Here is a 22839-nt window from a genome sequence, read left to right on the forward strand (position 1 = left end):
TTAAAAATATCAAAGGTGATGTTACAATGTTTCACTGTCGTCACGGATTCATACCATGTATTCACTGTAGCCACTGTACAGTGTAAGACTACGTATCCCAGCATCCTCTAGTCAGGCTCCAGTGGTTTTGTTCTGTGTTTTTCTTTTTTTTTCCCAAGTGGGGGTGGGTGATAAGCAAGAGCTCTCACTCTGCCTCTAGAACCCGGTACCACAAATGTCATCGTCAGACCAGAGTCTCCTGTTTTCCGCTCAAGTGTTGTCGTCATTTCAGTGCTTTCGGGTTCCATTTTTTTTTTTTTTTGCCTATAGCAATGGGATTTTTGGATCCTCTTTCCCAATCATTAAGATCTTAAAATAGGTGAAATAATGTAAGTAGAAATGTCATTTTGTCAAATGTTACTGATTTTTTTTAATACATATTTTGCTAACACAACCATGGCGTGGATGTGTTATTCTTGTGTCATAAAATCACAAAATGCTGGAATGCTAAGTATGGCTAGGGATCCTTTATTTTATTTTTTTCATTTCAGCTTCAAAACCCCATCAGAATCCACCTCAACAAATAAAACAATGCATAGCAACCCTCAAAAGCAAAAACAGTCAATACTAGCGTTGGATGTAATTAAAGTCAATCATTTTACACCCTTATTCATTTTCACATTAGATTGAAAGGGGGCAAGTTCTGAGTAGTTTTTTTTTTTTAATTCTCAATAAATAAATTTTAATCTAGGGGATTCTCATTACAGAGTTCATTCAAAGGCAGCTAACTTTTTTGTTTTTCATTATAATGAAAGAATAATCCCCTAACTATCGAATAGCTTTTTTAAATTTTTTATCTTGGTTGTTTTATTTTATTTCATTTTATATTATTTGATTTTATATTGTATTCATTTATTTCAATTTTCATGTATATATTTTCATGTATATATATATATATACATTGTATATATATTATATATTGTGTATATACACACACACACACACACACACATATATATATATAGTTAATTTCTTAACTTGTAATAATAATATAATAATAATGAGAATGTAATAATACACTTTATTTGTGAAGCACTTTTCAAAAACAGGAGTTTACAAAGTGCTGAACAGAAAAAAATAAATAAATGAGATACAATAAATACAATTAAACAATATAAAATAAATAAATGAGATATAAAACAATACAACAAAACACACAATGACATACAATAAAACAATACAATAATATAGGCTACACAGATAATAGTAGCCTATATTTTTTTTTTACTTTTTGAAATTGTAAACTTTTACTACTAAGTGGGCTAAGTAAGATGTTCCAGTTGTAGATGTAAACGGCACATTCAAAATTTAAATAAAGTATTGGGAAACAATGAACAAAATAGCTGGAGCGCGCATGCTTGCAGACCGGAAACCCAGTACCACCCCCCCCCCCCCACCCCACCCCACCCCACCCCCACCACCACCCCCCCTCATCTATTGAGTGATTCCTCTTCCCAAACATAGACGATCTTCGGCGCCGGAGCCGGAGCGAGGGCAGGAATCCCACAATAGTTTTTTTTTTCTCTCTCCGAGCCGAGGCAGAGCGGAGCTGGTGGTTGTTTCAATCAAAGGGAAAAGGCGAAGGGAAGGGAGGCTCTGCGGAGAGATGTAAGATGGCAGAGCTACAAATGTTGTTAGAGGAAGAGATCCCGGCCGGCAAAAGAGCGCTCGTAGAGAGTTACCAAAACCTCACCAGAGTAGCAGACTACTGCGAGAACAATTATGTCCAGGTAAGAGAGCGGCTATAAATCTCTTTCCACGCTTTTTTAACATATCATCACCTCCTTTGTCGCGAAGCCTGGTGGGTGAACGGCTGGGACAGGAAATGTGGATAAAGAAACTGGACATGGTTGTTGAAATTATATCCTCTCCGCCCAAAGAGTATTTTATTCTAGCGGTGAAATAAGAAGATGGAGCTTTACTGCAGTCCAGCTTGCATCTAAACCGGACTGATCACATCATTGATTACATTTAGTTCGTTTACACAGAGGGTGTGTCTACTTTAAAAAAAAAATATAGTCTCGGGTCAAAACTGCTTTCACACTCACTGCTGATAGAAAGCTATATATATATATGTTTACAGTAGGTTGTTGAACATGTTTGAGCCGTTAAAATGTTTAAATTTCATTGGCAGGAAAGTTTCCCCAACGAGAAAGAACTACAATACATTTTTAGAAGGAAACTATACGTATGTCACATCAAAACTACAAGTCTCTATAGGAATATTATAGTGACATAATAGGCGGTAAAACACCATAAAGTGTGCTAAAGTCATTAAACTCACTATTGGCTACCACAGACTCACTTTAAAATCCCTATAGGTATATTATAGTGACTTCTAATGTATTCAGCTCCAGTCAGTCTTATGGCTTTTATTGATGCTGCCCAATATTTCTTAACAACTCTAACGCCATTTATTATAAGCATGGGACTCTATAGAAGGGCTGTATATCATTTAATAGTTTTTTTTTTTTTTTACCAAGTCATATTTGATGGAGATACAAGCCGTTGTCATACTTGGAAAAGAAAGCTTGACTCAGATTTGGCTTTACAGGCTTGTAAGTAAGGGAGAGAAAATGTAATTGTATTGTTACTTGGACAATAAAGGTTGGAGATATTGATTCCCCCCCCCAACTTATTCATGGGAACTGAACCTGGTTTAATCTGCTAAATGGGACTGCTTGAATTCAGCTTTAATGCTTTAATGCTTCTGATTCAGCTTTAAGTTGATGTTTTTTGGAAGTATCAGCTAATTTACTGGTCATTAATGTTTTTTCAATTGACTTGCTCCTGCCTTAGAATTATGTTTTGACAGTATTTTGATGTAAACGTCAAAATGAAATTGTTCTCAGAGTTGATCAGTGTCAGATGACCGTAGATGTCCTTTTATTTTGGTTATTGGTGAGATGATAGCTGCAGAAATCCTACTGGAAAACTCAGGATCTGCCTTTGGAAAGAATATGCGAGTGACAGGCAGTGGTGAGAAAACATATTTCTGGCCACGGAGCAGGAAGACAGCCCACCATATCAGCCGGAGAGGGTGTGTCCATTCCAGCTGTCCTCCCCCAGGACCAGGACTCCCTGTAATTTAGTTTTCTGGGCAGTTCTCTTACTCGTCCTCAGATGATTTCGGCTGTGTAAGGCAAGGCCTCTGAAGCTTTGTGCCAATTATACACAGACACAGAAACAGTCTCGTTCTCCTTGACAGGGTTTTTGCCATCTGAGGAAGCGCTGTGTCTAAGCCTAAGTGAAGTGGATGAAGCAGTTTCCCCCCCGCTGCTTTTTGAAGTCAGATCTAAAGCTGTGGGATGTGGCTGTTTGTCAATGTGGCTATTCATCATTATACTTCAGATACAGTGAAGCAACAATGTACAGCGTGGGGGCTGAATATATATATATATATATTTATGTATAGTTAAAATATTACTACATATATTCCTAGCATTCTGCCCATAATTTTGTATGGAAATACAAGGCTAAGTATGAGTTATAGTCCAGAGTTTTCTCACTGTGATATCAGACAGACCCACAATGAATAGATTTCCCAAAATGGCACAATAACGAGGGCTTGGAGCCAAAGGGGCATAAGTGCGTTATACTATACAAACTTGGATCAGCTGCCGTTACCACATACTAAGCACAATATTTACACTTTTTGTGTTATCAGATTGAGCATTACTATAAAAACAATACTGCTACAGTTTTAGTTGAATTATATTTGTTAACTTTTTTTAAAAATGGCAAAAGAGTGAAATACGCCTTTTTGGCACAAACATTTTCCCAGTACAGCCATGCAGAATATGGGCGTATGTAAGTAAACAATTGTAAAACACATTCATTCAACAAGATCAGAATGAATATCTTTATCTTGAAGTAATGCTCAGCAACTTTCACCAAGGCCTTTAAAATTGTAGGCAAATTGATATCAAATTGATTGATAATTTTTTTTCTGTTAAAAACTTTTAATAAACCTTTTTAATAAACCTCAGTAGACATAAGAAACTACTTTTGATTCTAAACTACTACTTTTTTTTCCTTTTGCTAGTATAATACATACACTGTACAGACCTGTAAAACTCCTCATAACACTGAGGGAGAACTTCAGCTACCAGCAGTCTGACTACCACAGCTCATCTTGACCATTTCACACTCCTAACATTATAAAATAACATTTTGAATCTGTAGGCCGAAGTATTTCATGGGAATATTAACATTCATCTAATATTGACCTAGAATATTAATTGGGATATGAATAGGATACTAAAAATGATGTGATCATGCTGCCATGCTAGCATTACTTACGTCAGCATGCATTTTGAGTTGACCTAAGTGCTGTTAGAATCCTCTACCCACAATGCTTGTTCAGTGTCAAAAGTGAGGTTTTGCTTGGTGTCAAAAGGGCGAAAGTGCAGTTACACCCTTTTGGCAGCAAACAAAACCCTACTTTTACTGTTACAGCTTTCAGTTTTTGTTTAATTAAAACTTATGGGTCATGATTTCAGTTGTGTCCTTTTGGCATCGAAAAGATCTCACTGAGACCTTCAATTGATATATAATACTCGTATTCGTCCAAAATCGCACTTACTCCCCTTTGGCTCCAAGCCCTAAACATTAACAAAGCTTTTTATGCTATATGTAAAAAAAAAAAAAAGTATTTTCTGCTGCGTTTACCCCACCCACCTCAACCTGAGAATCTATGGGAAACATATCTAGTTGTAGTTATTATATTATCTGATATATAACCTGATATAATAACTACAGCTAAATAACAAAATTCACAAACCAATAACAAAATTCTATATATGGTAGATATTGTTTTTTCCCATATACAGTTGCCTTCAGTTGCCTGAGATACAAGTTGCCTTAACTTCTGTAATAGGCAGCTGTTTACTTTTGAGTTAATTTTTAACACCATGATGATGTTAAGGTTTGTTGAAGGTATGACTGATATGGTTTGTCCGATATCAATATTTGTAGACCAGTCCATAAGCTGCCAATTTTTTTGACCATTTTAATGCCAAAAAATGACAAGGATTCAGTGATTGGTCCCAGGATTTTATTCTTGGCACAGTGGAAAAACCTCTGAAGCAGCATTTAGAGCATCATGGGACACTAAAACTCTTCACTGAAACCCAACCAGACTAATGAAATTCTTCTAAGTGGGTCAGCAGGTCCTTAAGGCACAGTGACCCACCACTCCTTTTCAATGACAAGGAAACGCTGGGATACATTTAGCCTTTTTATAGGAGGAATTAATTTACAAAAAAACAGGTTTTACAGACTGTTTTTATGTATCTGTGCTCAGGGAGGAACATCCATTATATCGAAGGATGAATGACATGTCCGATATTTAATGTAGAGCCAATATCGGCCCCATATATATATCGGTCTAACCCCAGAGTCGTGAGTGTGTCCAAAGCCTCCTGTTCATACTGTTGACACAAAACGCAGGATTTGAAGCTTTTGCGCTACACGTTGCGAGCTCTGTGTGCAGCGAGCGTCACACTAAAAGCACACTTTTCATAAGCCTTCTTTCTGTCTGGAGATACACTCTCGCTCCCTCTGATACATACACACACACACACACACACACACACACACACTGTTGAGCTCCAGACTGAACCGAGTACATAGCAACATGCCTCAGCTTGAATCAGCTTGTCCTTTCAGCGCTCTTGCTTCACATTTCCATCCCCTCTCTCTCTCTCTCTCTCTCTCTCTCTCTCTCTCTCTCTCTCTCTCTCTCTCTCTCTCTCTCTCTCTCTCTCTGGTATTGTGAGTGTATTGACTGTAGTGCAGCTCTGCAGCTCACCAGGCAGAAGCAGATGGTTAAAGCACCGTGTAAAGAAGGACAGATCACCGCCCCACTTTCTGGCTGATAGTACTGAGTTTTGTTTGTCCAAGGGACTATTTGGAAGTGTGTGTGTGTGTGTGTGTGTGTGAGAGAGAGAGAGAGAGAGAGACACCATGACAGGTTAGACTTGCGTTTCCTGCTTCCCTGCTGACTCAAAAGATGAAATGCCTTGTCTGTGTCAGGAAGTAGCTTACCAGGACTATAATAGGACTAGTGCCAAAAAACAGTCATTCGCATTAACTTTAAGACACACTAACAAAGGTTATACTGAGCTCAGCACTTGCCTTCTCTCTCCCAAAATGTTGGCAAAAATCATATGAGAATCTGATTTATATTCTTGCCCTTGACCATAATCTTTTCAGGGATGCAAGTCAGCAGCATGTTTGTTTAACCTCTGTGAAAGTGACAGCCTCTCTGAACGAGGACACATATGCACAGTGGGCCACCTGGCCATGTTGGCAGGCTGCACTGATGTAGGTAAAAAAAAAAAGAAACGGCTGATAAATCCCACATTTATTTGTGTTTGAGATATAAAAGTCAAAGTCATATTCAGGTTGCACTTCTGCTTTTTTCTGTGCTTTTATGTGCGGTGCTGAATGTGTACAAATGTTGTGTAAAAGTGTCAAGAGTAAGCTGCTCTTTCATATTTTATTACGGCATTTCTGCTTTATTAGACAGTATACAGTAACGAGAGACAGGGGGAAATGGCAGAGAGATGATATGTGACAAAGGTCATGATCCAGATTCAAAGCCACAGCCAGCATGTGACTCGGCCTGCTGAGCCACCATGATGCCAACTTGTGTGCTTTTTAAATCTCAACTGAATGAACAAGGTAGATTATGAGCGCTCCCAAACTGGCACGGTGGGAGGCTTTATGAATGTGGGTCCCTGCCATCATGTAAGAGTGTGAGACAAAAGGGGGAGGAAAAAAAAAAGAGATGCCCTCTTTATGTCCCGGTCACATAACCTTGGTGTACCTGTCCCACGCCGCGTCCCAGCAGTTTTCCCCTGGAACAGAGCCAGACTTGCCTGAAGGTGATAAATGTGGCGTTTTCACACCGCTCCGTCTCTCTGGATTACTGAGTCCTCTTTTCCTGCTCCTCTTTCTCTCTGCCTCTCTCTCTCTCTCTGAGGAGTGGCCTGGTTTTTCTCCCAGCATGCAGAGCCTACCAGCCGAGCCCATTCATCCTTTCAACCACCTGTCACTCCCCCCCCCCCCCCTCCCTCAGCTGATGAGGCTTGGTTTGGTCCAGACTGTTGGCCTGATCTTCTACTAACCTTGCTGGAATATAGGACTTCAGAAATCAGGGGTGTGTGCATGGAGTCGACACCTTAATTTAAGATTAAAACTGTCTTCTTTAACAATTAAGCTCTAAATAATCCTGGAAAACTAGACTTCAAATGTGTCATGCAGTTGGATTCACACAGAATTTAGTCTCTATTTTCAAAGCGGCAGCCAAAAGGCCTTTTCATGTGATTAGGAAACAGTGTGAAGAATCCACCCAAAATGCCTTCATGTCGCAGTGACCCAGTAAACGGGTAGGAGAGCTCCTCAAACACTGACAAGAGAAGAGAGACTTGAAAAACTGAAGAACAGCACATGATTCGGTTTCTTTTTTTGTTTGTTTAGTGCCAGTGAGGTTTTGTTGGCCGCAGAGCTGTGACTTTCCGTCTGGACTCACCAACCTAAGAGACTGACTCAAGAAAAGGCTAATGAGTTTCTGTCATGTGCAAGGTTCCCCTTTTGTGTCCCTTCGCTGACATGCTGATGGAATTTTTAATTGCGCTTTGGCAGTTCTTCAAGGTCAGGTGGACCTTATGGCCTTTCAGTCAGCCTCCATCTGCCCCGCAGGAGGAGCAGAAATTAACAATTCGCTTATCGTACCGCTGAGTTTGGAAAGGGCCGAGACTGCAGCTCTCCAACATGTCTTCAGTTCAGACGTTTTCTCTTGGTCTTTGACGTTGCTTTCACTATCCCGTCTGTCTCTCTGGTGGCTCGGGCCGGTGTTCAGTTTCTCACAGTTTCATATTTCTAGGTGTGGTTACATTCTCCTCCATCTAGCAAAAAGGTTGATGACTCTCCCTATCGTTGAAAACAAGGGGTATTGTTTTACGATCGATACCTTCAGCAGCGGGCCGGCTTCTTGTTCCTTGGCTTAATCGACTATATTTAACTCGCCTTTAGCTCTCCGTCTTCCGTATCATCCAAGTCTAATCTGCAGCAAACGAGGCAGACAGTGTGCCTGGATTGCACATTAATACCCTGAGAGTTTACATCAAGGAGATGGGTCAATAAATCATTTCTTAAACCATGACAGAGACCTTATATCGATAATCGTTCAGCATTAATACAATTTAAAACATAATGTTGGTATTCCAGCACATTGAAAGCTAATGACAGGGCATTACCTCGCAGGCTAATCACATTTTAGTTGTTGAAATATGATCAAATTCTATAGTAGAAATCGATGCATTCTCTTTTTTTGCAAGGGTAATATTCAAAACTTTTGACCTCATTTAAGCCAGAAAGTATGTCTAGATAATGCAATCTTATATAATATCAGCTCGACTGTAGCAGAAGAAGCTAAATGGTCAGGCGATGGCTTGGAACATGTTTGGTTGGATCCTTACAAGCCTAGAAAACGCTGGACATGTCTTTCTTATAATCCCCGATCCATTGGCTTTACCTTACTCCCTCCAATCAGTGGCTGGATCTCAGACGACCACATCAATACAACAACCCACAGCAGCATCTCTCAGCTGCCTCCTGTCCCACTTATCTCACCCCCATCCAGTGGACGGTAATCAGCAGTCGATACATCACACGGAGCAAAGTGCCTGGTGAGCTCCACCACCTTCCAATTGGATTTACAGTCATTTCACCTGGGCGGGATGGCTTTAACTGCTCAATGAAATGATCTCCGCTGTGCTTTCACACATTAGCTTTTGCTTTCCAGGAGAATTTTGCCTCTGATGTCAAGAGAAACTGAAAGTTAGTTAAGGCCGATTTCTTCTCTGAAATTCTCTTTTTATTCATTTTGAAATACAGTTATTTAACAAGACACTTTTAACACGAAATGATTGCATCAAGAAGACATGATACAATAACTTAAAGTAAAATAATACCACTAAAGAGGGAGGTCCATAATTGCAATAGAAGGTACTTTCTTCATACAAAAAGGTGTAACATGAGTGACCCATTTTCCCAAATTTTCATCAAATCTGTCTTTCTGAGTTCTCAAATTAAAAGTTGTCCTCTCCATTATAAATATACAATACACTAAATCGATCCAGTCATTTTCCCTCCAACTCCCCTAACTACAGTGTTTTGAAGTTAAAAGGTATTTTTGGTATGAAACACAGTTTCCAGAATGTCAGTTTGGTCCTATTTCTGTTGTGAGAAACCTTTTCTCGTCCAACCTGGCAAGTTTAAGGGAAAACAAAGTTGAATTATAGATCTCCTGATATAGCCACGTTATGTTTGTTTTTTTTGTTCATCTGCGCTCATCCTCCAGACTTTGCGGTGTGTGTGTGTGTGTGTGTGTGTGTGTGTGTGTGTGTGTGTGTGACAGAACTCTTCAGCAACACTTGAAAGTTTCAAGATGTATGACACGGGGCGGAATTCCACGCATTCCTGGGACGATGTTTTTTTCTGAGCGCATTTCCCCTCCGGACAAGTGGGAGCACATACACGCAAATCTGCTTGTCAGCTGTAGAACTCCAGCGGTTCACTTCGCTGTATCGTGTTGTTTTTTAACTCTGGGAATGTCCATACTTGTTCTTACATTCAGCGCAAAGCAAACAGCGGCAATGTTAGCGGTTGTAGCCCATTGTTGAACTCTTTGTCGGCATGTAAAGAGGCTAAATCCTGGTTGTGCTCCAAACCTCAGCTGTGCTTAAGTTTTTAAAATGGATGATCCAGAGTTTTGATCGAGGCATTTGTCTGAGTTCCCTCTCCTCTGTTAGTCATATCAGACAGAGTCAGGAGGACTGCACATTTTGTCCATTTCCTACTTCTACCCAGAGCAGAGCTGCCGGGTGGAGAGGCAGCAGATATGTAGGAGGCAGGCTCCACCTCCCCTGACCCCAGAACAGTTTCTGTCCTGAGGGAGGAAGTCTGGACCTTTCCTTCCTACCGCCCCAACGCAGCCAGCGGGCCTGACAGCCAAAGCGATGCAACGCCCTGTTTTGAAAAAGGCTCGATTCCACTTCCAGCGAGTGTGTCGTCAGTTATCTTGCCAGACTGGATGGGTGAAGCGGTGCAGTGGAAGCATTTATCCAGTTCAGTGCTTCGTAGCCTCCTTTACTGAGCTCACACATCCCAGGAAACCGACCCATGCTTGTGACTGCCACTCCCATCTCTGTCCCAGATTTGCAGGCCTATTGCCTATTATTGTAGTTAATCATGTAAATAAAAAAGACTTTTGCCTTTTGGAGAACTTAAACTTGGAAAACCTAAACATACACTACCAGCCAAAAGTTCCAGTTGTGTTATTTCATAGTTTTGATGTATTTACTCTTATTCTAAAATGTGCAAAATATTAAAAATAAAGAAAAATGCCTGTGACCAAACTTTTGACTGGTAGACATTTTTCTATTTCCCCCATATTTTGGCTGTAATCATATTTGATTTACATTTATTTCGCCCCAGCTAAAAGTTTATTGTGAGTGCACAGACCGTGGATTCCTCTGCGCTCCCTGTTTAATCCCAGCTGAGGTGCTGACAGCCTGTCTACTACTGCTGCTTGTATATTCTGCCGTCTCTTTCACTCTGTCATTACTCAGTGCGGAAATATGAGATAAAGTGCCCCAGGAGCTTTTTGAAGCTCTCTGGGAACTCACCTCGCTCCTCTGTACCTCTTGCTCTGGCACAGTACACTCAGCTCTACCAGTGTTATTTACCCTTCTATTGGGCAAGCAAATACTTTCTTCCTTTTCTTAGGGGAATGTCCTCCAGATGAAGCACCGTTTGCTCTGGCTCGTCCTCTTGACTATCTTAGTTTCATCAAGCTATTTCTGAAGATGGATGCCCAGTCGAGCTGTGATTCCTGGGGAAATTGAACAGAAAAAATTAGTTTGAGGATATTGTGGACGGCCGGCTTCTGCTGCGTGAACAAGGGGGGGGGGGGGGGGGGGCTGGCTGGCTGGCAATGCAATCAAGTGTCACATCTGTCTTCCCGACGCCCACCGGTGACCTCACATCACAGCTCCAGCAGCAAGCGCAGAGTTTGGATTCGGTTTACCCGGAAAAAACATCATTTCCTTCTAATCTGCGCAAAGCCCAAATCCCTCGTTCAACTTTGGGACATTTTGAGTCGCCTATGAGTCAATTCATTTGTTCCTCTGTTTATGTGAAAATGGGGATGTTGCTGTGTAACTAGCTGCACAGACTGAGCTGTGGATGTGAAAGAGCAGTGTTGTTGTATATGGAGAAGGAAAAGAGAGGAAAGGAGCCCCCCCTTTTTCTCTTTCTCTGTCCAATAGATCAGGTTTTTGACAACTTAATCCAACTTGAAACCGCAGTGTCACAAGAGAGAGGAGAAACAGGAAATCACAGTGTTTTAGTAGAGGGGATGACTGTTAACAGTGTGACTCTTTGGTATACTAATTTTAAGTCCTGGTTTTGAAACTCGACACTTGACACACCGACGCAGGCTTATCATCTTGGGCCATAGGTGCTGCAAGACAAAATATTTGTTCATTGTGCTTGCTTAAGGAAATCAGAAGTTTCACATTCCGAGTAAAGGAAGTTTTTATAAACAGGAAACAAATGATAAGCTGCAATAGTATGAAAGTGGATTGGATGCATTTTTAGAAAGTTATCCAATGCAGCAACAGCAACACAGACTTAGGAATTTAAACAGAATATTCACATTATACTCTAGATTTAAGCTAGGACTACCATGAATGAATGTGTCAATGCCTCTGTGTATGTGTGTGTGTGTGTGTGTGTGATAAAGAAATACAGTATGTAAATTAATCTCTGTTTACACATGAGCGTTAAGCATCACAAGTAATGCGCTGGCATTACCGAGCTCACACATTCTGTCTGCCACATGTGTTGCAGCATCGGTTGTGGTGTTTGTTTATGCACACGGCAGCTGCAACATGTTGACAAAACCATTTTTGCGATAGTATTGTTTTCGGAATGTTTTGACTGCAAAATGAATTGCTGTATATTTGGACAGCGCTTCTGTATAATTTATTTGTAAGATCTTAAATGTGGGGAGACAAAGTTAAAGTTTAAATTTGCTCCGTTCAAATGAAATGAGAGCTATTCACTGACATGCTGCTTGATATGTAGGCCAGCGATTCTTGTTTGGTCTGAAATATTGAAAAAAAATGCCGCTTCTTGCAACTTTGAATTTGCTGTAGTGCAGAAGATATTGATATTTTATTGATGAATTGTGCAGCTGTAATTCCGTCTACCACGGTGCATGTTGCAGTGTCAGTAGTAGGTGTTTGTGTGTGCACATGAATGAGTATGTGCTCTCAACAGATGGCCTTTTGCTCTGAGGCCTCTGGAGGAATCTCTCCTCCTTCCTGAGGCTGTTATCGCACAACACATCTGCCGCTCTGATTCCCGCTATAAAAGAAACGCCACTAACTCCGTCGCCTCCGCGCTCAGCCGAGGCTAACCGGCACCGCGGCTCCGCAGGTCAGAGGCTTTTAGCTGTCCGGATTGCTCCTGGATTAGTTGCGTGCCGCCGTGGGGAATCCGTGATGAGACACACAGCGTAATGTACCGCACCACGCTGCATTCCTGCCTCCACAACATGCTTGTTTTCACTTTCTCCGTCCAGCTTCTCCTCTTTCATATCGCCCAAATCCCCTTTTCAATCTCATTTTCTCATTTCTCTGTTTTTTTTTGTCTTTGTGGTTGTTGTTCTTGGCTCTCCTGGCTTTAACTCAGCTTTTTCTTCTGGTTAACCCCCTCCCCCACCCATCCTTTCCTCCTCCTCTATTGCCACCTCCACCCGCCCCCTGCCCCAGCAGCCTGTTATCAAAGCCCAGTGTCTCTCCTCCAGGCAATGCTCTTTGGACTCAACTTTATGAGGGAGCTGTGTGGGGATTGGCCTGCAGAGATCAAACACGACGGCTCAGTTTGGCGCTCGACTCGCTCTCTCTCTGTTCTGCTGCAGCTCGTTTGATGTGAGGTGGCTCTGAAGAACGTGTCATTACCCCCGTTTGTCCAGTTCGGCGGATTTGTTGTTGTCTGTGTCTTCATGAATATCAGTGTATCGCCACTTAAAGGCAATATGGTGGTGAAATTGTTCATGCGGTAGATGTGTTTACTCAATAGGAAATACATTATGTAACACTGACACACAATGTGTGACATTGCAAGGTTACAGGACTCACCTATTGTTAAAACACATCCATAGCTTATTATTTTTCTATATAGGCTTTGTGTCGCAAACCTCGTAGCAGTCACGTTTGCCGCCATGGAGGTCCATTGGAGAAATGGCTGTGCACAAGTAGGCTAATAGCTGAATATAAGACAACCAGGCAAGAAAAAGAGAAATACCTGAAAGAGATTGTTGTTTAGGATATTGTAACACAGTAAACTTGTCTTTAGCCTCACCTTCTATTCCAAAGCACTACGAGTTGTAGTGTGTGAGTCAGCTCAGTTTACCTAAACAAACATTTGGTTTTTGGCTTTCTAGCTAACTAGCCAGCGGGGTAATTTAGCAAAGCAACTACTAGCCACTACTAACACTAACATGAGAGTCTACTAGATACATTAGGCTAGTATGCAAATGTTGTTTACAACAACACAGAGATGGTTAGCTGACCAGATTAGGTAGCTAACAAGCTGACATCATTTAAACAATCATCTAAATCGATCAAAAAATGGCAAAATTGTAAGTTCTCAGTCTAAAATCGCACAGAAGTTAACCATGTCTATTGAATTCTGTTGAGATGGCCAAGTCTTATGTTTAGAAATGTCGGCTGTTCACAGTCGCAAGAGTTGTGGACCTCCAATATGGCCGCTTGAAGGTGTGGTACATCATCTGAAAGTCCTCTATAGAGAGAACGGTCTAGGGAATGAGAGTTGGTGGGGAAAAGACTTTTTTCCTGGTTTCCCCGTGACCTCGACCTGTATAAGAAGATGGATGGATGCATGAAGAATGTTCTGTGATGTTGACACAGTAATGCTAACTGGATTCCTCTTCCATCTCTCTCTTTCTCTCTCCCTTTCCCCTGTGTCTCTTCTCCGTGCCCAGGCCCAGGACAAGAGGAAAGCTCTGGAGGAGACCAAAGCCTACACCACCCAGTCCCTGGCCAGCGTGGCCTACCAGATCAATGCCTTAGCCAACAATGTACTGCAGCTGCTGGACATCCAGGCCTCGCAGCTGCGGCGCATGGAGTCCTCCATCAACCACATCTCCCAGGTCAGGAATACACACACACACACACACACACACACACACACACACACACACATACACGTATTTGTGACCGCAGACCTTACAGCTGTGCAGAATGGTTCCCCACATTTCCCACTTCTCTCCTCACTCTCACACAAACACTTTTATTTTGAGTCACACTGCAAGGGCTTCTGTACTAACTATGGTTCCTTTATTGGTTTATCGGTCTCGCCAAAGTGTCTGACTGGCTGTGTGTTTGGCTGAATGACTGGATGACTGCTGGTCTGTGTGTGTGTCTTGTATGCTCTTGTCCTCTCCAGAGACACACACACATACAAATACATCGTAAAAACCTTTGAGCTTATTACCATTAGTCTGACTGTCTAACACACATTGAGGCTGCACAATTATTTTGCTAGATATTTTGATCATGGCTATTAATCACGATTATTAGTTTTGATGAATTACTTTTTATACTATCATCTTGACTATTTTCTATGACAGTGGATGTTCTAAATGAAATTGAATGTGCCAATATTGTGTATCAGATATTCAATGATTATCACTTGTGGAAACTGGAAAATCTTGATAATTAAATACACAATTGGGCAGCCTTAATACACACACACACACACACACACACACACACACAGTATAACCTTCACATTTACGTAGTGTAGCCCAACCCTGTGAAACCCTGGCATCATAACAGTGGTCAGAGTTGTACCTTCCCTGACTGTGTGTCTTTAGCATGAGGCCGCCGCCATGTGCAGGTAAATCCAGCCGCTCATCCAATGAAGGCATTAAGAGCTCAGACAAATCAAACAAAAGGCCCAAAGCCATGTGGCATCTCATAGATTAGAACTGGGAGGCGTTTGCCAAACCTATAACACTCATAGCGTACTCATGATTGGAGTGTGGATTACATCCAAGCATGTAAAATCAGTGACAAGTCAGGACCGGTTGTTAGGTTTCTTGTTGACAACTTGTCTTAGAGATAGACTGATCGGGTATTTAAGTGTTGCAAGAGTAGTTCCTTTAGTTTTTGTCTTTCCCATGTCCGCTATCTGTGTTTTTCTTTGATGGAGCTGTGCAGAGAATGCCTGAAATTCTTTAAAAGATACGCTCAAGGTCAGATTTTTTTAGACTAATGGAGAGTAAGAGGACTTGTGAGACTTGAGGGCTTCAGAGAGAGAGAGAGAGAGAGAGAGAGAGATCCAGCAAATCAGAGGGAAAACATGAGAAAATGGAAGATGGATGATGACAAGCTAGGAAATACTGGGACAGTCAGCAGGGACACACACACACGCACACACAGGAGAAATAGACCAAAAAAGGCATATTTGCACTCCTTCAGATTTTGAGTCTATATTCTGACAGATGGCATTCAGCCGATACCGAGGTCACCATGACGCCGCTGCCTGTGTCAGTCTCCATGACAACGCTCTGGGCCACTTCAGACGAGCATATGAAACACAGTCAGACGTGGTGTTTAATATCAGCAAAGGAAGCCGGTGCCATACTGTAAAGGTCGGGCTTACCGCACATCGTACACCACACACTGCTTCACCACTGTCTGCACTGCCAGCTCTATTCCCAGTCTCTTGTCTTGTACATGGGAAATTCCTTAGTCTGTGCCATCCTTAAGCCCTTGCCTGTGTACGCTCTGTAGCCATGGCGATGTGGAGACAACTGCAAGAGCCTAGGCGGGGTCACGTTAGGTCAACTGGCGGTCAATAAAGAACTGTGTTCCCTCTCTGTTGGGTTTCCGTCTTTTTTGTTTGAAGAAAAGGGAAGAAAACCAAAGTCAGTCCAGAGCAAAACTTTCAAATTATAAACTGATTTCCCACTGGCTGATGATTATCACAGCTACAAGAAGAACACGCTGCTCTTTGATTCCTCCTCATCTTAAACAACTTCATCTTTCTCCAATTAGCATAACTTGTCTCCCCCTCTGGACAGCTGGGAAGCTCTGAATGATTTATCTCTGTGGTTGGCAGCAACGCATTGATAACTCGGAAACTAGAAAATATGCCTAATGTTCCCTTCATTCATAAAGCCTTCATCTCTGTCTTGTTGTTTTTGCGGATAAGCGAGAGGAGAGCTCCTTTATGTGTTGGCCGTAACGAAGCATATCTCTCTGTGTTAATAATTAAAGGGGCTTGGCTATGAGCTTCCAGGCTGTGGGTGTGTTTTATGGCTCTCTGCTGTCCTGTTCAGAGGTGGATCATTATCAAGCTGCCCCCAGATCGCCCCTCTGCTCATGGATATGAGATTAGCATTAGCCCCAGAGGCTGTAGCAGCTTGTATTCTGCTGCATGGGAAATGGAGAGGAAAGCCTGCAACTTGAAAGGTTTTTTTGGGGGTTTTTTTCAGTAGTACACTACCAGTCAATAGTTTGGACACACACATTTTTCTTTATGTTTTAGTATTTTTCACATTTTAGAATAATAGTAAAGACATCAAAAATATGAAATAACACAAATGGAATTATGCAGGGACCAAAAAAGTGTTAAACAAATCAAAACTATCTTATATTTTAGATTCTCCAAAGTAGCCGCCCTTTGCCTTGATGGAAAGGCAAAGGCTTTGGAAAGAAATTCATACATAGGCATCAACTTCAGGATTTATATTTGTCTAAGAAACAAATTTCAAGCATTTAAGCAAAAGCCTTTAGATCAAAATGGCTTTAAGATAATGAAAAACATAGTGCATTCAATCAGGTGTGCCCAAACTTTTTACGGGTAGTGTATGTGTGTGAGAAAGGATAGGAAGTTGTATTTCACCAGGTGAAAATCACTGAGATGAGAAAAAAAATCTTTCCCAGAGAATCTCTTATCCTTGAGAGACCAACAATAAACCACACCTACAGAATTTAATACTTTGTATTTCACACATGATCAGCCAGCTTTTCTACTTCTTTCCACACTCTCTTTTCTTCCCGGTAAACTCTTTAGATTTCTGTCTTTAAGCCCGTGCCGATCCATGCCTGAAGCCATGTACGGCTGATGATCTGGCTCTCTCTTACATTAGTGTGTCAGTCAGTGTGTGGCGAGACGCGGCCTGGCGTCAGGGCCGCTTCACAGTGGTTTGCCAGTTAGACCGGGTTCAGTCTGGTTTTGGGTGTGTCTGCTGAGCGGCATCTCTCTGACTGGAATGGGTGCATCCTCCAGAGTTGGATGACAAGTGTAACTGTACTGTACTGCAGCACAGCCTGTGGATTTGTATGGGTTGAGTGTAGGGCTGGCCGATATTTGACAAAATCAAATATCATTACTAGGGATGGGACGATATGTTTATGTCACAATACGATTCAGTACGAGATATGGGGTTCACGATTTGCTACAACCATGATACGGTGTAATAAATAAAAGTTCAATGACAACAAATCCTGAATTCTGACTTCAGAAATGTTTATTTCTGAGACACAAATCTTTCTAGCAATACTCGCTAGAATGCAAACAACAATTAAAATTGTCATTACAAAGTATTAGGGCTGCAACTAACGATTATTTTCTCGATTAATTGATCAGTTGTTTGGTCTATAAAATGTCAGAAAATGGTGGAAAATGTGGATCAGTGTTTCCCAAAGCCCAAGATGACATCCTCAAATGTGTTGTTTTGTCCACAACCCAAAGATATTCAGTTTACTGTCATAGAGGAGTAAAGAAACCAGAAAATATTCACATTTAAGAAGCTGGAATCAGAGAATTTTGACTTATTTTCCTTAAAAAATTACTCAAACCGATTAATCGATTATCAAAATAGTTGGCGATTAATTTAATAGTTGCCGATTAATCGATTAATCGTTGCAGCTCTACAAAGTATAGCCTAAATAATATAATTTCAATGGAGAGCTTGGGAAATTGTGATGGACAAGCTGTCTCATTTGTGATTACTACAGCAGAGTAAAATCTAGCTAACATCGCGATTCATTTTTCTGCCCCACGATACACATTGTCACATTTTTATATAGCGATATATTGAGTTTCGATATATCGTCCCATCCCAAATCACAATATTTTAGACTGAATACCTCGATATCGATAATGTGAGGTTATCTTGTGGATGAGTATTCGTGCTTTCATAAGATATTTACCCACAAAAAAACATTTGAAAATTAGTAATGATCATTAGTAATCAGTAATGTGTAATCAGTAATATGTAATGTGGATATGATGAGCAGGTAAAGCCATTTTACTCAGCCAGAACAGGCTAATAAGTTCAGAAAAACATTGTGTCACTTTACTGCAACGCAGCCTAGGAAGAAGTAACATTCATGTTATTCAAGACTAGACGATATCTAGTCTTATATCACGATATCGATATTATGAAATATATGTCCCAGCCCTAGTTAAGTGGCAGATGGACATAGGCTGGGTATTGTTGTAGGGGAAAAGGATCAAACAACATGCACAATTCTGTTCAGTTTCTACAGCCGCAGGAACATTTTGCATCCTTAAATGTCCGTGAACAGTTTGAACCTCTGCAGTGTTTGAATCTTGGTGTTTGTGTGTGTGTTTTGAATTTATAGTGTGTCTACTTGAATAGCTTATTCTTATTGATATTCAATGGCTGTCAAGGTCTGGCTGCAACATGAGTGAATAAGGAAAAGTGTGTGTGTGTCTATGTGCAGTTGTGCCTGCACAAATGTGTGTGTGTGTGTGTGTGTGTGTGTGTGTGTGTGCTATACAGGTATTTGTTTGTGTGTTCCCTGCCCTGCTATCATTGTCATTCAGTGGCGGGGTTTCTCTGCAGTATTGAGGCGGAAGGCTGATGGGAGAATAGGGCGGCTAGCGGGGCTTCCACCTTGTGCTGCGTGTGAAGTGGCTGCTAAGAGGCTGCGAACAGGGAGCGCTTTGTCCGTCCGGCGGAAGAAAGAGCCTCCCATTGAGAACCCCCTCTCTGTGATACCCCGAGTACACAGAGAGAGAGTGAGAGAGAGAGAGAGAGAGAGAGAGAAAGGGGTGTGTGTGTGTGTGGATATCACTGCATGCACACATAGGCTATGTTCACACTGCAACTGAACAGTCCCAAGTCTGATTTTTTTCCCTGTGTAATGTAAAAAGTCACTGATTTTCTGATCTGGACTGCATGAATATGTTTTACAAAATTGGATCCTGAGGCACGGGACCTACATGTGACTTGTATTTGAATGCAGAATCAGAATTTGTCAGCGTTGCCATGACAATAAGTAAATCTTCCGTCAGTCACCCGAGACAAATCTTAATTTTGGCGTCCATGGCAGCTTGGTTGAGCATTAGCATGAGCAATGAGACATGACAGTGAAAACAAAGTGAAATAGTCTGTTTTGTTTGGGGAAACGCCTCAATTCAGTCAAAACTGGAAGGCACATACTGTAACTGAAAGCTGATCAAAATAAATAGGAGAAGTGTGGGTACAAAAACAAGTGTTCATGACATCTTTTGTTACTGTTACTGCACAAGTGTCTTTTCAACATCGCTGTCAGTTCATATTGGCCTCGGATATACTTCTGAGAAAAGACTCAACCCAAAAAATCATATGTGCAGCATTTCAGAATTGAGCATGAAGTCCTGCAGTGTGAACGCAGCAGCACATACTTACTCACTCTCACACACACACACACACACACAGAGCTATAATTGTAAAAAACGCTTTTGATGCCTTGTGTGTGTGTGTGTGTGGTCAAGAGAGTGTTGCCTTCTTAGAAAATTCCTTCCTTTAAATGGTTCTGTGGCAACATGAGTTGCAAGAACAAGTTACCATTTTATCCACATGTGTCTTATGACAATATGTCTGTCAGAGGGGGAAATACTGACTCACTCCTGGGAAACAATTGAGGGAAACTCCAGTCATCGAAACATTTAGTCTTTACAGGACAATAGACCACCAGTAAAATACTTTCAAATAAAACCTTTGAAACATTACTTTAGAATTGCAAAAAACTTAACTTTTCTAAGATTTTTTTTTTTCGAGGGATTGGTGAAATTTATGAAAAAATTTAGTTAAATTTTCACTGTAGTTTGAGGAATCAAGAAGCTTACTCAGTCTCAAACAGAAAATAACTTTTTACTCTTCTGTTTAATAAGTTGAGTCCTTTTTATTAAAGATGATGCTTCAAAGATGATACTGTATTATATCAGTGTATTTATCAAGAAAATGTATTAAGTGTTATTTACTTTAATTAAGTAAAATTTTGGGCAAGAGCGTAAGCAAACAACAGATCCAGAATGAATCTTTATGGGATTGATTGCAGAAAAAGGCACAATCTCCAACACTGCTTTTCCTTTCTTTCTTTTTTTTTTTTTTGGCGGTACGTCTGTGTTGACAATAATGTAAATCACCTCGTTTCATTTCATTTGCACTAGACCGCATTTACATTTGGAGCTTGCCAGTACGCTCATTGAACCCAGTGACCACAGCGCAGTGATGAAGTAGCACAATGACAGACTGGGGATACAGAGAGCAGCTGACACTCACATCTACTATAAACAGTCCCGGTTTGTTCTCATGGCTGTGCAGTTAACTGAGATGCAGTTACTACAAGTTATTTTCATCCAATCACATGAATTAGCCTAACGTTTGTGTTCTGTTTTTTTAAGTGCGAGCCGTTTAAAAAGGGAATAGGGCAAGTGTAGGATTCATGATTTAGGCTTGGCACTCGTTCGGTTTTTGGATTATTATTCATTCCCTGGATTTAGCATGCAGTTGCTCCTGCAGCTTGTGGTATGTGTGTGTTTCTGTGCCGGGCCGTGATGAGAACACACACTCTCAGTCAGTCTTGGGGTTGTGCGTGTCTGTATGCTGCAGTGCTGGCTTTTTGACCTCCCATCGAGGAGGAATGGCACTCATCCAAACAGGAAATGAAGCCTTATAGGCTGTGTGTGTGTGTGTGTGTGTGTGTGTGTGTGCGCGTGCGCTTGGAGGCTCCTTGGGTTTCCTGCTGATCCCAGTGCTTGCCTGTGTATTTTGGTCTCTCTCCTGCCTCTCAGCACATGGTGGTCTCTCCCTCTTGCCTGGCTGTGAAACGGGACAGTGTTTATTTCCATGCAGAGTTTGCCTGTATTTTTTTTTTTTTTTACTTCAGTGTTGGATATTTACTGCCTCTTTTCAGCGGGTTATAGTGATGTCTCTGTCTGCGTGGCTGGGTCTTTGTGTGGTCCGTCACCTTGGTTCAGGAAAGTAGTAGAAATCGCAACAACATCGATTAGGCTTGGGCCGATATTCGATAGTATCAGATATCACAATATTTCATGAATATCGCGATACTTTCTGCGATATCGAATATGATCTCCTCCTACACAAGTCTCTGGCACCGACCCCTTCCTCCCTCCTCCCTTGAGCTACAGTGGCCTGTAGTTGACACAATCAATAAAGTCACATTTTCACAGTAGAGATGAATAAGCTCGCTAATTACTGGAGAAATCCAACAGAAATGTCCAGTGAAGAGGTAATATATCACGATGAAAAATACTCTTGTAATAATAATACTGCTTTGTCATTAGCTTTTTTGGCTTGAGAACGAGGCTTTTTAGCTTTAGTAGCTTTGTCGAATGTCTTGCGATGCCGGTCTTTCGCTCGTAACGCCGTCCTCCATCACTGAGTAGTTGCGCATGTGAGCAGGTGGGGGGAGATTGAGTGTCTTGAAATTGCAATAGACAGGGAGTTTTTGCTCCAGAACAGCATGTGGGCTGGAAAGCGAGTTTTTAAAGCCAGAAAACTCAGCACCTGGCGAAGTAATGGTTGAGTCATTGGTATTGATCAACAACCCTATCAACCCCCTGCAGATATATTATGGCCCGGCTTTTGCTATGTGGCAGTAAAAATCTTACTTCCCTTTAACCCCCTGTTGCTCCTGTGGAGCTGCTTAGTGGCCAACAGTAGAAGACTGATTCTATTAGCCAAAAATGAGCATTCTGCGTGATGCTGTGGAGGGAGGGCGGTGTTCTTTGGTGAATCATCAGCTCCTCTGCTGTGTGGTTGCTTCCTCTCCTGCCGTTCCTTCTCCACCCCTTTCCCTCTGCAAAGCGTATTCGCCATTACCAGCGCATTCTTTCCCACTTAACAACCCTCTGTAATTACATCCAATCATTATACCTCTGTTCTGCAGTTCTTCGCTGTCTAAGAGTAGCCTAATGTAATGCACTGATTGGACAGTCCCTCCTAAACAAGGCCGATGATGAAATTGTTTTCCCTCACAGACAAACTGTAGCTGTGCTTCAGCTATTGCAGTTTGTTATCTCTCCTGTTGTCTGGTTCTTAGTCTAGCCGCTATTTACTGAAAGACTGCAACACTGCTGAATGATAGACAGGCTGATTTGGTGTTGAGCAGGAAGGGCAATATATAGGCTCGCTCTGAGCCTGTATGTAAACTTGGGAGCACAGGCTTTATGTAGCAGAAGGCTGTTTTGGCCGCAGCCCAAAAGTTAGATTGGCAAAAGTCAGCCGAGGTGTTTCCATATGTGCTGTGTTAGCAAACAAAGCATCAACCTTGGCACGCTGTCCTGACTCTTTTTAATGGTGTTTTTTTCACCGATGGGAGAGTGGGAGAGGCGTTCTGTCCAACGTTTCACAGTTCAGACGAATATTTG

General features: G+C 41.5%; 1 protein-coding gene across 38 annotated transcripts in view; it reads left to right on the forward strand.

Moving 5' to 3' along the window:
* Nucleotides 1-1574: 1574 nt before the first annotated feature.
* The window catches only part of abi1a (abl-interactor 1a), a 49433-nt gene continuing 28168 nt past the window's right edge, over nucleotides 1575-22839 (forward strand). For 13 of the 38 annotated variants that reach the window (XM_071541811.1, XM_071541818.1, XM_071541822.1 and 10 more), the window contains exons 1-2: nucleotides 1578-1769; nucleotides 14123-14290. In XM_071541811.1, coding sequence (XP_071397912.1) covers nucleotides 1653-1769; nucleotides 14123-14290 — 285 coding nt within the window. In that variant the 5' untranslated portion in view covers nucleotides 1578-1652. Of the gene's footprint in view, nucleotides 1770-8026; nucleotides 8049-12377; nucleotides 12404-14122; nucleotides 14296-22839 lie in introns of all 38 variants that reach the window. The other 25 variants (XM_071541814.1, XM_071541815.1, XM_071541795.1 and 22 more) reach the window with 9 other exon arrangements.

Source organism: Centroberyx affinis, unplaced genomic scaffold, assembly GCF_046629955.1.
Source record: "Centroberyx affinis isolate AG114_WGS23_722 - 3 ecotype Tasmania unplaced genomic scaffold, CSIRO-AGI_Caff_v1 ptg003958l_1, whole genome shotgun sequence".
Classification (NCBI taxonomy): domain Eukaryota; kingdom Metazoa; phylum Chordata; class Actinopteri; order Beryciformes; family Berycidae; genus Centroberyx; species Centroberyx affinis.